Source organism: Sinocyclocheilus rhinocerous, unplaced genomic scaffold, assembly GCF_001515625.1.
Source record: "Sinocyclocheilus rhinocerous isolate Xijiao unplaced genomic scaffold, SAMN03320098_v1.1 scaffold232, whole genome shotgun sequence".
Lineage (NCBI taxonomy): Eukaryota > Metazoa > Chordata > Actinopteri > Cypriniformes > Cyprinidae > Sinocyclocheilus > Sinocyclocheilus rhinocerous.
This window is the reverse complement of record NW_015641295.1, coordinates 304,553-319,868: the sequence shown is the minus strand read 5'-3', so window position 1 is coordinate 319,868 and position 15,316 is coordinate 304,553. Positions and strand designations below refer to the sequence as shown.

General features: G+C 37.6%; 1 protein-coding gene across 2 annotated transcripts in view; it reads right to left on the bottom strand.

The window, feature by feature from the left end:
* Positions 1-6,460: 6,460 nt before the first annotated feature.
* Positions 6,461-15,316, bottom strand: part of LOC107754754 (sprouty-related, EVH1 domain-containing protein 2) — a 48,118-nt gene continuing 39,262 nt past the window's right edge. Inside the window, exons 5-6 of one of the 2 annotated variants that reach the window (XM_016571324.1) lie at positions 10,539-10,688; positions 6,461-8,101 (exon numbers count right to left, since the gene is read on the bottom strand). In XM_016571324.1, coding sequence (XP_016426810.1) covers positions 7,439-8,101; positions 10,539-10,688 — 813 coding nt within the window. In that variant the 3' untranslated portion in view covers positions 6,461-7,438. The remainder of the gene's footprint in view (positions 8,102-10,538; positions 10,689-15,316) is intronic. The other variant, XM_016571326.1, reaches the window with a different exon arrangement.

The window sequence follows — 15,316 nt, the reverse complement described above, 5'->3', positions numbered from 1 at the left end:
ACTGTAAGCTGCAGAATCAGTGCCGTTGGAACTTTATAGGGGCCTCATATCTTCATCAGAATTCCAAAAGCTGCAGGCAAAAGGGCCCTTAGCAGAGGTAAGGAATTGCTTCCTTTCTTTTAAAGCAAGAAAAAAGTGACCTCATTACGAGAAAATACGTTAAATGTTTGCACATGTGGAGGCTGATGCTATTTGCAGTCACCAAGCAGCATAGCAGGCCAAGCCTTTGGGGACATTTCTCTCCCCCCTCTTTTCTTGACGGATAATCGTCCATATGCTTTTTCAGAAACATCCTGAGCGAAACAGCTTAATGTTCTGTATGGCTTTCACATGTTTGAGCTGCTCAAAGACTTCTGGGTCCAGATGCAAGTGCTGCAGTCACGTCTGGCTAGAAGCACATTAGGAGCCGGGGGAAGAGAGTCACGAGGTCCATCTGCAAGTTTGACTGATCACAGCTTACAGAGGGCCAGTGACCAGTTCATATGGGTGCACTGACGGCTAAAGGACGCCAAAATGTCACTGAGTTCAACAGGACACATAGGAGGCCAAAGCAGGGTTATCTAAGGTTAACTATAGTTAACTAACACATTTAATAAAATATTGACATTTTAATAAAATGTCATATAATGTTTTATTTCAGCTAGTTGCATTTCTCATTTTCATTTTAACAAAAAATTTAAATAAAAAGTAATAAAAAAAAATTCTAGACATATTTAAAATAAAAATAATAATAACAACAAAATTACTTAAACTATGCCTAAATCAAAATAAAAACAAACAATATATAAAACTAAAAACTAATTAAAAAAATATTAGTAAAAATTACATTACATTACAAAAACTAACAAAAATGACAAAAAACGAATTTCAACTAAAATTAAAATTACTGATGCTTTAAAATTAAAACAGAAAATATAAAAAACTAATTCAAAATATTAATAAAAAAAATATAGACAAATGACAAAAACTACTAATACTTTAAAATTAAAACGAAAACACAAAATATAAAAATAAAAACTAATTCAAAATATTAATAAAAACTATGTAGACAAAAAATGACAAAAATTACTGATGCTTTAAAATTAAAACAGAAAATATAAAAAACGAATTCAAAATATTAATAAAAACTATATAGACAAATGACAAAAACTAAAAACAGAAAATAAACTAATTCAAAATATTAATAAAAACTATATAGACAAAAATGACAAAACAACGAACACTTTAACTAAAATGAAAACAAAAACAGAAAATATAGACAAATGAAAAAACTACTAATACTTTAAAATTAAAACAGAAAATATAAAAACTCAAAATATTAATAAAAACTATATAGACAAAAAATTACGACACAACTAATGATTTAACTAAAATGAAAACAAAAACAAAATATAGACAAATGACAAAAACTACTAATACTTTAAAATTTTAATTAAAACAGAAAATATCAAAAATAACTCAAAATATTAATAAAAACCATATAAACAAAAAATGACAACACAACTAATAATTTAACTAAAATGAAAACAAAATATAGACAAATGACAAAAACTACTAATACTTTAAAATTAAAATGAAAACAGAAAATATAAAAACGAACTCAAAATATTAATAAAAACTATAGACAAAAAATGACGACACAACTAATGATTTAACTAAAATGAAAACAAAAACAAAATATAGACAAATGACAAAAACTACTAATACTTTAAAATTTAAATTAAAACAGAAAATATCAAAAATAACTCAAAATATTAATAAAAACCATATAGACAAAAAATGACGACACAACTAATAATTTAACTAAAATGAAAACAAAAACAAAATAGACAAATGACAAAAACTACTAATACTTTAAAATTAAAACAGAAAATATAAAAATAAAAACTAAATCGAAATATTAATAAAAACGACATAGATAAAAACTAACAAAAATTACAAAAACGACTTTAACTCAAATTAAAATGAAAACAGAAATATTTTAAATATTCCAAATATGAATTCAAAGTATAGTAGTATCTCTATGATACTAAAATAATTCTGGGTCAAAGTCTAAACCCAACCAAATTTATCAAATTAGCATTTTTAAGTGAACAATAGCTCGGCAAACAGCATGAATGTAGACGGGTTACTGGTTTCTTTCATTTTTATTGGGACCTATGACAAACATGTAGAACTGCACAGCGGCCAGGCCGTCATGTAGCTCCGATACGATTCACTGGTATTTACAAAGTACTTTCTTTTTTCCATCTTTTCCTAAAAGCAGGAGCTACATTGATCATACATGTTAGAAATGATTAAAAAAAATAGAAATAAAAATGTACATCATACACTTGATATAGATTTTTTTTGCTTTTTACAGAGGTAAAAATTTGCATTGTAAAAAAAACCAAAACTAATCAATACAATAGGGTTTATTTCATTTTTTAATCTTTTCTCGTTTTTAGTATACAAGGAGATAGATTAACAGGACGCTTCAGGCACTTTTTAACAGGTAAATGTGTGTCGCGCCAGGACAGACGTTCATACAGAATGCTTTTGGTTAACTTTCCATTACCACAGATAGAAAAATAAAACGCAGCTCTTCTCTAAGCTCGGATGAAGCTGACGTACTCAGATACAGAAAGGACACGGTGACAGCTGCCACCCATCAGCGAGAGGACTCCAGTGAAGCGAGTTAGATGCCTGAACACTCGCAGACTAAAAGGTACAAACGTTGCCACTGGGGCAGCATCTTTTCAAAAGGTACTCAAATGTACCATTTAAGTACTAATATGTACCTTTAAGGTACTAAAATGCACTTTTTAGGGGTAAATAATGGCGCTTTTCCCCTGCGTGGTACGACTCGGCTCAGTACGGTACGGTACGGCACGGTTCGGCTCGGTTTGCGTTTTCACTGCAGTTCAGTACCGCTTTAGAGTGGGCGGGATTATTCACATGTCATTATAGTTGCGCCGCCTCTACTGCCGCGACTCCTGAAAAACTTTTTCATTCTGCGTCGCCCCATCAAGCTCTCGCTGGATCCTTTCAACGAGAGGAACGTCTGTACTTCCTCAACAGAAAACGAAACAGCCCCTTTTTGGTTAAAAAAGTTATCTCGTTCAAAACAGTTGCGTTCGATTCTACGCTGGCTGTGCTGATTTAAATCTAGCGGTTCTGTTGTGTTTGTGTCACAAGTTCAGTGACGCAGGTAGTGACGATTCTCTCCGGCCAATCCGTGATCAGCAGAGTTTACACGTCATTTTTTGGTAACGGTACGGTTCACTTGGACCCCCAACCGAGGTGGTACTAAAAAAAGTACCAGGTACCAGGTACTGTACCCAGTGGAAAACCCCCCAAAAGTGAACCATACCGAGCCGTACCATGCAGTGGAAAAGCGCCATAAGGTGTACCTTTTTCAAATAAATACCATCACAGTGACAGCTTCTGTACCTTTTTTTTTCGGAGAGTGAAAGCACACAGCAGCACCTCACTCTTAAAAATAAAGGCTTTTACAACATCAACCTTTGCGGTTCTTTAGAAAAGTTACAAAAGTCTGAGACCACATCGAATGTTTGTTTTTCACTGAAACCTGAACATTAGATATTTTGGAAAAGTTAAAACAAAGAAACAAGGGGAACATAGTAAGTACAAGAGGCAATAAATCTTAAAGGGGTCCTATTATGCTTTTTCACTTTTTTAATTTTAGTCAGTGTGTAGTGTGTATGTTTGGGCATAAAAAAGATCTAGAAAGTTACAGCTGTTCGCCAATCACAACACACTGGGACAGCGAACCAAACACAACGCATTTTGTTTTTCGGAAGGCGGACCTTCATCAAAGCCGGAACTAATTGAGCCGTTTGTGCCAGGATGGGGAGAAAGGTATTTTAATAATGTAAATTATGTGAAAAATAATGCGTTTTTCGAACCACCAAGCATGAGAGCATGTTCTAGTACACCCCCAAAACAAAATCAAGACTTTGTAAAAGAGCATAATAGGACCCCTTTAAACGTTTCAACAAAAAGTTCTACTTATTCTGCACTGTAAAAAACAACAACTTTCAACTTAAAAACTTAAGCTCATGCCTTAAATTTTTAAGTATATTAGTTGTACAAGTCATTTCAACATAAATTACATGAACTGACTTGAAAATCAAGTTGAATTTTATAGAACTTCATAAAAAAGCTTATTTTGATAATGTAAGTAATGTAAAAACATAAGTTGCCATGAATTACTGATCATATATTTTTTTACAGTGTACAGAATATGTAATGAAAAACATTTTTTTTTCTCCTAGAAAAAAATACAAAATAGAAGCACTTCAAAAAACACAAAACAGATGAAACAAAGACTGTTCGGAATTGAATACTAGCAGAATTGAGTGTTAACTGAAAATTATTTTGTATAGAGCACAGTAATTCACAGTAATGTTGCTGGATACAATGTCATTCCACAATAATCACATTATTGACACATCACCTCATCACATTGCATGATTAATTCATCAAAAAATAATTATTATTTTGATACACTTTTGTTTTTATAAATAATAATAATAATGAAATAAAACATTTTTCAATCCAATCCGATTTTGTGTTAAATATATATTTATTTCCAATCCGATCAAACGATGAGTCTAAAAAGAAATGGTAAAAATTGTGGCTGACTTTCGAAGCCGGTTCACATCAATAATGCTAACTATAACTATCAAGTTTTAATAATCATTGTATATAATCATTCTATGCGAAAAGCGAAGTGATAGAAATAGACAGAGAGTGATAGAAATATTGACAGCCAATCAGACTTTAAAGCGTCAGTTGGTGTGGACAATATAGTTATAATTCGTAATGTGAACAGGCCTTATTTATATTCTCATCCATCACACTGAAAATGGAAGGTCAAGTCAACCGCGTTCCATACAGCAAATCCGGTGAATGTTGTTTGGACATATGCATACTAAAAAAACATTACATACTACATACTGCATCAATAGTAAGAGTAGTATGCGATTCCGAACCCAAGCTTTAAACCAGTAATGTGACCTCAAGAATCTCCAAAGAATCTTTAAAATGAAAAACGGTTATTGTTGAGAAGAGGTTCTGCAACGAACCACTAAAGAAGCTTTATTTTTAAGAGTTTCTCGCTGTCATTTGAGAACACACCACACGGTTTACATAAGAAGAAGAAGCATCTGATGTACATATACTGTACATTCTTTGACTGCTCCCATACACTTTAAGTATCTATGAGAGCACTGCTTTGTCAGGGGATGATTTATTTAGACAAAGCATGAGCAGGGGAAGGTGACTGGTTATAGCCATGAAGTCCTTGGTGATGGAGACACATGCGAGCCATTTGACTCCCGCAATAACTGTTTTAAAGAAAGGCCTATCTATTGGGGTGTTATTTTTTATACAATAGAAAAATATCTTTTCATTATTTACTCTTCTTTGAGGAACTGCATTGATCCATTTTAATGTCCTCTCAAAAATTAAGGCGTTAAGTTATTGTCATGAAGAAACTGGAGATCGGTTTGGCAAACGTCCCTCTATAAAGCACCCTTAAAATCCTTTGTTTTCCTTTTTTTTTTCTTAGAGAACAGGACTGGAGCTGGAAACATCTTTGAGACAACAATTCCTTTCATTTTCTAGAGACAAATTATGAGCCTTCTGTCAATAAGGGAAAAAAAATATAGCGCTTTAGTGTTTTCCCTCCGGAGAATATGTGAAATCAAATGTGACCCACAAAACCAGTCTTAAGTGTCAATTTTTTCAAAATTGAGATGTATACATCATCTGAAAGCTGATGCTTTCCATTGATGTGTGGTTTGTTAGGACAGGACAATATTTGGTCGAGATACATCTATTTGAAAATCTGGAATCTGAGGGTGCAAAAAAATCAAAATATTGAGAAAATCGCCTTTAAATTTGTCCAAATGAAGTTCTTAGCAATGTATATTACAAATCACAAATTAAGTTTTGATATATTTACGCTAGGAAATTTACAAAATATCTTCATGGAACATGATCTTTACTTAATATCCTAATGATTTTTGGCATAAAAGAAAAATCTATAATTTTGACCCATACTATGTATTTTTGGCTATTGCTACAAATATACCCCAGCGACTTAAGACTGGTTTTGTGGTCCAGGGTCACATATAGACAGCATAAAATTATTTAATTAATTCATATTATTGTCTTGTTTTCCAGTAAAATATCTCAACAGTCGACTAAAACAAACAAAAATTACATGAGAAGCAAAACTGCATAAGATATTATTTTGTATCGACTTTTTTACTGTTTTTCGTTCCTTGTTTTAAGCATAAATCTAATAAAACTGTGTGAGGTTTGTTTAAATCAATATAAATCTGTAAATAAGCGAATAAAAATAAGGTAAAATTCAACCAAATTCAGGTATATTTTCTAAAAAACAAAAAAAAATTAAAAAGTTATTTGTTGTGAGGATATTTAAATTATGTTTTTCAAGACAAAAATTATGATTAAAAAATGATTTTTTTTTGCAGTTGAAGCGGTGTGGGTTTTACTGGAAACTCCTCTTTCCCCATATGGCTGTGCTTTTTTGCCCACAGTCTGATGATTTCTCTCTCTATTTTTTTCTCCCTTTGGCTGGTGATTCAATAAATATGACAAAAATAATCTTTGGCTATCAAATACGCATCAGACTCAAAAGCCACCCTCGCATCCAAAAGAAGTCAACTCTAAGGAAAATGTCCCATGTCTGAAGCGCAGCTGTGGCAGGTGATTACAATAATTAGATTTGAAACATATACATATGAGTATACAGTATTTACATATACTCTGGATGCAGCTTATGTAAATTTGGCTTAAATATAGTAACGACAATACTATGCTGTGATACAATGTTATCATTCCTTTACAACACGCACGCAGGCATCGACACGCGCTCTCACACACTCGCGCTACAAACGCACGCACGCTTCCGACTACAGGTTTAGTGTCTCGAGCTAATCTCATTGTTATTGTTCTGAACGGTTAAAGGGCTTGGGATATAAATGCCAGTTTATGTACGGACCTGTTCAGGAAGAGTAAACAGCGAATTCCTCCCTTTGCTGGCCACGGCGAACGAACGGAAAACAGAGACGACTGCGCGCCGTAAAAACGACAAGCGATTCAAGTTCTTGAAAAGTCAAATCAGTGTAAAAAATATAAAGTACCTGCATAAGTAATGCATGACATGAGGGCTCCAGGAGAGCCGAGGAACTGAGAGAAACATCCACAACAAAAGGGAAAGAAAAGAACATACACATATATATATATATATACTTTCATATTTATAAAAACAACCAAAAGAGAACGTTTTCAACGCACCACCTGTTTTCTGGAGCCAGGAGAGAACGTAAAGTAAAGGACAGTGAAAGTTTTGTCCGCTCCTGCCCTCAGTGCTAGCGTTCCGAGGGGCGTGTTTCGGGTTCGTTCAGCCGACGGCCTTGTGCTTCCCTCCGCAGCAACCGCAGGCCACACCGCAGCGGTGGCACCCGTGGAGCGGTGGGTAGCAGCACAGACAAGGCGCCAACAGCGACAGACCCAGCAGGGCCGTCCAGCGAAGGCAGAAATGCTCCTCGCTGGTGTCGCACGAGCACGGGTCCGAGTACTCTCCCTCCGGATCGGACATGCAGTGGTAGAGCATGCTGTCGGCGCACCACATGAAGCTGACCCGGTGGATGCAGGTCCGGATGGGGTCGGGGGCGTCGTGGCACTGCCCGCGCCGGTTCTCCTCGTGGTTGAACATGTCCCGGCAGTAGACGCAGCGCGATCGCTCTCCGTCCTCTTTCCTTCGCTTGCCCTTGAGCTTGAGCACCCGCGGCTGGGTGGCCACTACGCCTCCGTCGCCCCCGCAGTGGCTCTTGAGGTCGCACTGGCTGAAGTCGGAGCTGGGCACGTAGGGGTAGTTGTAGTCGTGCTTTAAGGGTTCGTTCTTAGCGATGTGAACGTACGAGTCCGAGTCCTCGTGACGGATGAACTTGTCCGGCACGGCGGCGTATCGGTAGTCCTCGTAGCCTGTGATCAGCCAGCGCTCCCGGGGGTTGATTCGGACAATCTCCTCGTCCTCAAACGGGAAGGGGTTCCTGGAGAACTTCTGAGAGGAAACAAGAGCACAAAAGTGATGACTGGGCCTGTAAGATCATATAACGTAGTTCTTTTTATTCTCTCACAATATTGGATCGTGTCACTTATTTGAAAATGTAATTTAAATGTTTAATCTTTTACTCATTACGTAATCTGATTAGTGCTGTAAAACGATTAATCGCATCCAAAATAAAAGTTTTTGTTCACATAATATGTGTGTGTGTGTGTACTGTGTATGTTTATTATGTATATATAAATACACACACATACAGTATAGGTAACACTTTATTTTAAAGGGTTACTCCACCCCAAAATGAAAATGTTGTCATTAATCACTAACCCCAATGTCATTCCTAACCCATAAAAGATTAGTTCGTCTTCGGAATTCAAGTTAAGATATTTTGGATGAAAACCGGGAGGCTTGTGACTGTCCCATTGACTGCCAAGTAAATTACAGTGTCAAGGTCCAGAAAAGTATGAAAGACATCGTCAGAATAGTCCATCTGCCATCAGTGGTTCAACCGTGACGTTATGAAGCGACGAGAATACTTTTTGTACGCGAAGAAAAAGAAAATAACGACTTTATTCAACAATTCGTCTACTCTGTCTCTCCGCATCACCGTAGCGCCATTTTGGAGAATATCCACTGAACGCAAGCAGCGTACCCTCTTCTGTGTCAGCCGCGCTGCACGGATGCGCTGTTTTCGTTCAAATCAAAGTATAAATACATGTAGAAAACGTATCCTTGTGTCGCGGCTGACACAGAAGAGCGTACGCTGCTTGCATTTGGCAGATATTCTCCAAAATGGCGCTACGGTGATGCGGAGAGACCGAGGAGACGAATTGTTGAATAAAGTCGTTATTTTTGTTTTCTTCGCGTACAAAAAGTATTCTCGTCGCTTCATAACGTTACGGTTGAACCACTGATGGCAGATGGACTATTCTGACGATGTCTTTCATGCATACATATTTTTAATATATAAACGACATATTTTTCTTAAATATTTGCATGCATGTGTGTGTATTTATATATACATAATAAATATAAACAGTACACTCACATATGTTATGCAAACAAAAACTTTTGTTTTGGATGCGATTAAATGTGATTAATTGTTTGCCAGCACTAAATATGATTTTAGGCTGGAATACGCTACACGGCTTTTAAAATCTGAATGAGAATCACACACTACCAGACTTTCAAGTTCTTCCAAACGCAACAGACTTGTGCGCCTCGTTTCTAGGAGATGAGTGACATGAAAACAATGTGTAAACAATATGTGTATCTAAAATTGGCTCAAAATATCAAACGTGTTTACAGTATCTCACAGAAGTGAGTACACCCCTCACATTTTTGTAAATATTTTATTATATATTTTCATGTGACAACACTGAAGAAATGACACTTTGCAGCAAATTTACACTGTTATACAAGCTGTACACTCACTACTTTACATTGTAGCAAAGTGTCATTTCTTCAGTGTTGTCACATGAAAAGATATAATAAAATATTTACAAAAATGTGAGGGGTGTACTCACTTCTGTGAGATACTGTATATCCTCTGACTGGATGAAATCAAAGTCTGAATCTAAAAAGTCTTTGCCCTTCATTCACTACATGATTTTCTGCGAAAATTCCTAAGTGTTGAATTGTCCAGACTGTAAACTGGTGCAAAAGATCTAGTCATGTGGTGTATTCTAGCCTTTAATAATATTATTTAAATATTGCTAAGATTTAAATATAAATAATTTTATTTTGTGTATCAGGTTTTTTTTGCATTCATTAATCTAGATTAGTAATCAAAGTTTTGGCCCACCAGTACAATTTTTATTACAATTCTGTCATCATTTTTGTGTCTGCACTGAAACTGAGAATGCTCCGGTTGGAAATAGTTTAATACTTGTAGTGTTTATAGTATTTATATATTATTCTGAATCTTCTGTTTTTGATTTTTTAAATGTAAAACTAAAATGTAACTTGTACGTGGATGCAACTTTTTTTTTACCTCGCAATGACACAGTTTTGACTGGTGAAGACATATTTTGAGGTATGAGAAAATTTTGTCATGTTGTGAGGTACTTGCCCCATTGAATTCACCTCTTTACCATTACATTGTACTCCTAAACCCTGACTTCACAGATGTATTGTAGTTATTTTGTTTTCTTCAATAAATAAGAAGTATATACGATATTGAATATAAATATAGCATAATTCTTCGATGATTAGAAAGTTCAAAAGAACATTTGAAATAGAAATCTTTAGTAACAATATAAATGTATTTACCATCACTTTTGATCAATTTAATACATCCTTGCTGAATAAAAGTATCAATTTCTTAAAAAAAAAAAAAAATCTTCAAACTCTGACCTATGACATTTGAGTATCCCTGATATGACTATTCATTAATTCATGCAAATATTGCCTAGGCTCCTAGATATGCCTCCACCTGCCGCACCTGATCCAGGCTGTAGTGCTCAGGCGGCCGGTACTGCAGAATGCAGCGATGTGGATGAGGCTCGTAGAAGGTGGAGGTGGCAACTAGCTGTGTAGAGATCTCCTTCTTCTGAGATGAGTTTGAAGAGCTGTCGGTGGCAGTCTGAACAACAAAAGATTAAAAAGACAAACTCAGTCTCAAATGACCTACAGACATTTGCAAATGAAGAACCATCATTTCCAAAAACTTGAGTTGAAAACAGTACATGTACTGTCCAGGAAATTTTAAGACAAAAAGACAATCCCGATCACAGACAGGTGTTTTGCCGAGTAAATGCGGTTTTCCATGATGTCATGGGTGCCTGGCATTGATTCACAGCTACACATTAATACACCACACACACGGCCATACACTGCACATAAACACACACGCAGACGTCAGTGCAGTCAATCCGACGTGACGTGGCTCAACTTCAGTGTGCAATTATACAAAAAAATCAGGCCTCAGGCTGCAGGATCTGTAAAAACCTCTGAAGTCTCCCTGTTATTAGAGGAACTTAAAATGATTCCAGCATGCTGGGATATAGGCCATCACACACAAAACCAACAGCTCTGGTCCATAACATCTCCAGAGAGACCAACAGAACACCTCAGTGCTTGTGTTACTTATCAAAATCAAGATATTCTCATGCTACTGAGGTAAAATGAGGCCCCCCACAAGGCTCTTGTAGGAGTAAAACTGAGACTCTGAAACAGTCTGTCAGAAGAGGTCAATAGAAACGGCCACATGTCTACTTTAAACGTATGAACAGAAACGCAGGATTTGAGCTCTGTCTGGATGAGCTCCAGCGAAAAATTTCCAGCCTAGTCGTTAAACACAAAACATAAGAATGGTGCAGACAGACAGCTGCCTGCGGAGGTGGACTAAATAGACAGACAGAACGACAGGCAGGCAGGCAGGGAGGATGGGAAGTGATTAGTGGCTGAGAGTCTGGACGTGATCCTTCCTTTGGCTGAACCGGATGCCTTCAACAACCACCTGCCGGGTGGGGTGTGAGCATAAACACACACACACACACACACACTTCCAGCTTTAAAAAGATTTATGTTGTTAGAAGAACATAAATATCACTAAAAGAAACTTGTTGGAATAGTGAGAGATCGACAGATAAAAAGTGTAAATGTTGGTTGTTCGTGGATGTCTGTTAGCTTTGAGGTGCTAGTGTACTCCGAAAGGTTGGCAAAACTCACTTTTAGCAGATGTGCACATTTGAAATTGAAATCTTTCTCTTCCAGGAAAATAAACCAAAAATATTCACTATTTATCTTGGATTATCTTATCTTATTTTGGTGTAGCTAAAAGTGTGTGAGAGAGATTGTATTTCAATTTGACTTTATATAAAATATGCCAAATAAATATATGGATGATAAGCAATTAAGTATGCATAATGGTGACCTGCAACTGGAGCAGCTGAAAGTGAGAGAGATTCTACTTTATGTTATGTTGTTATGATACATTCATCGATTTTCCAGTGTAGAATTGCGGGGATTTGCTAAAACCTATGCCAGCATCTCGGCCTGTAGTCTGGGATTTATTTTATTTTATTTTAATAATGAGCAATAAAAATACATGATATTGCTTTTGGCAATAGCATCACAGGATTGTGATATACCTAAACTCATGGGGTCTGTAGAATCCATCCACTGTTAGATCACTGGCATCAGATATTGTTGTGCCACTCAAACTGAGTTTTCCATGTTTGAGGCTAAACTCCAGCTGGGCAAGAGGCTGGCCGTGTCCCTGCACCCTGACCCGAGCTCTCTCTCTCTTTCTGTCTGAGTCCAGCCTGGCCAGGCCTTGGTTTCCCCTTCATACAAAGACCTCAGAACTGCTGGCCAAAAATAATACAGGCGTCCCACAAAGCACTGCCAAGAAAGCCTGAGCCGACATGACTTAAAAATATGTTTAATCTCCAAAAACACATCAGGAAGAAGAAAATCAGCTGAAAACAGTACATGTACTGTCCAGGAAATTTTAAGACAAAAAGACAATCCCGATCACAGACAGGTGTTTTGCCGAGTAAATGCGGTTTTCCATGATGTCATGGGTGCCTGGCATTGATTCACAGCTACACATTAATACACCACACACACGGCCATACACTGCACATAAACACACACGCAGACGTCAGTGCAGTCAATCCGACGTGACGTGGCTCAACTTCAGTGTGCAATTAAACAACAAAAAAAATCAGGCCTCAGGCCGCAGCATCTGTAAAAACCTCTGAAGTCTCCCTGTTATTAGAGGAACTCAAAATGATTCCAGCATGCTGGGATACAGGCCATCACACACAAAACCAACAGCTCTGGTCCATAACATCACCAGAGAGACCTACAGAACACCTCAGTGCTTGTGCTATACGTATCAAAATCAAGATATTCTCATGCTACTGAGGGGAAAAGAAGTCACTCTGAAGTGCACCGATTCAGTCTATGATGAGCGACAAAACTGTATCTAATGTATAATATATTTCACATTGTGTAGAATTGCTCTTGGAGGAGTAAAACTGAAACTCTGAAACAGTCTGTCAGAAGAGGTCAATGGAAATGTATGAAAACGTATGAACAGAAACGCAGGATTTCAGCTCTCTGTCTGAATGAGCTCCAGTGAAAAGTTTCCAGCCTAGTCGTTAAACACAAAACATAAGAATGGTGCAGACAGACAGCTGCCTGCGGAGGTGGACTAAATAGACAGACAGAACGACAGGCAGGCAGGCAGGGAGGATGGGAAGTGATTAGTGGCTGAGAGTCTGGACGTGATCCTTCCTTTGGCTGAACCGGATGCCTTCAACAACCACCTGCCGGGTGGGGTGTGAGCATAAACACACACACACACACACACACTTCCAGCTTTAAAAAGATTTATGTTGTTAGAAGAACATAAATATCACTAAAAGAAACTTGTTGGAATAGTGAGAGATCGACAGATAAAAAGTGTAAATGTTGGTTGTTCGTGGATGTCTGTTAGCTTTGAGGTGCTAGTGTACTCCGAAAGGTTGGCAAAACTCACTTTTAGCAGATGTGCACATTTGAAATTGAAATCTTTCTCTTCCAGGAAAATAAACCAAAAATATTCACTATTTATCTTGGATTATCTTATCTTATTTTGGTGTAGCTAAAAGTGTGTGAGAGAGATTGTATTTCAATTTGACTTTATATAAAATATGCCAAATAAATATATGGATGATAAGCAATTAAGTATGCATAATGGTGACCTGCAACTGGAGCAGCTGAAAGTGAGAGAGATTCTACTTTATGTTATGTTGTTATGATACATTCATCGATTTTCCAGTGTAGAATTGCGGGGATTTGCTAAAACCTATGCCAGCATCTCGGCCTGTAGTCTGGGATTTATTTTATTTTATTTTAATAATGAGCAATAAAAATACATGATATTGCTTTTGGCAATAGCATCACAGGATTGTGATATACCTAAACTCATGGGGTCTGTAGAATCCATCCACTGTTAGATCACTGGCATCAGATATTGTTGTGCCACTCAAACTGAGTTTTCCATGTTTGAGGCTAAACTCCAGCTGGGCAAGAGGCTGGCCGTGTCCCTGCACCCTGACCCGAGCTCTCTCTCTCTTTCTGTCTGAGTCCAGCCTGGCCAGGCCTTGGTTTCCCCTTCATACAAAGACCTCAGAACTGCTGGCCAAAAATAATACAGGCGTCCCACAAAGCACTGCCAAGAAAGCCTGAGCCGACATGACTTAAAAATATGTTTAGGAGGATAGCTGGGGCCGGACTGCTGGAGATAATTAAAAACACAGACCCTTTCAGATGTTTACACTGCAGGTCTAAAAAACTCTGGGCCAAAGTACTCAAGCAGTATGAGGCCAAAATAGATATAAAAAAAACTAATGAGCTGCCTTGCTGTCTACCGCCTACATGGGCAGCTGTCTTCTGAGGCAGCATCATAACCAAACAAAGGAAACCTAAAGACCTAGGTTCTGTCAGGACCACAATCGTCAAAAATGATTGACAATCAGCATACAGTTTGGATTGGCGGGACGGTTCTGTTCTGGGGAAGAACTACCTGTGCATCCATGTAGCCTAGCATGGATAAGAGCAGCAATACCCCTAGGGTAACAGAACAGAACCAACATAAATGTATTGCAGAGATCATTTACATTACTGTGGGAAGTAGGGGTGCTGAGGGTGATGCAGCACCCCTTGGCGTGTAGCCCACGAGAAAATGGGGGTGCTGGGGGTGCGGTGTTAAAAATAAATGAATGAACAATTTGTAATGAACAACTTGAAACAATGACTCGGGCCAGTGTTGCCACCTTGTGGAAGAACTGATTAGTGCAAAACCAAGTCAAAACACATGTGCAACCTGCGGGTACAAAGTATGCAGTTACAAAAATATAAAAAAAACCTAAGTATACTTTGGTATTCAGTAGGCAGCATTATCATTCAACATGCTTTTTCAAACTGTTTCCATGACAGAAACATGTCTATGATGCCGTAAAATGACTCTTTAGGCAGCTCACTAGTTTTTGAAACAGAGCACCAAAAATGGCACACTCAAGTAAATCGCCAACCCCCACCACAAAATCAGCAGTCTTATCGAAAAGCTCTAATGTGTGTGGCGTAGCGCAGATAACAAGAGAGTTCAAAGGCACATTTGGCCCAACTCTGATTCAAAGGCATACCTTCCCAGCAGCAGAGCCGATGCCGGCCCGTTAATGACGCGCAATCAATGGCGCAGTGGGGGAGGGTGGAGAG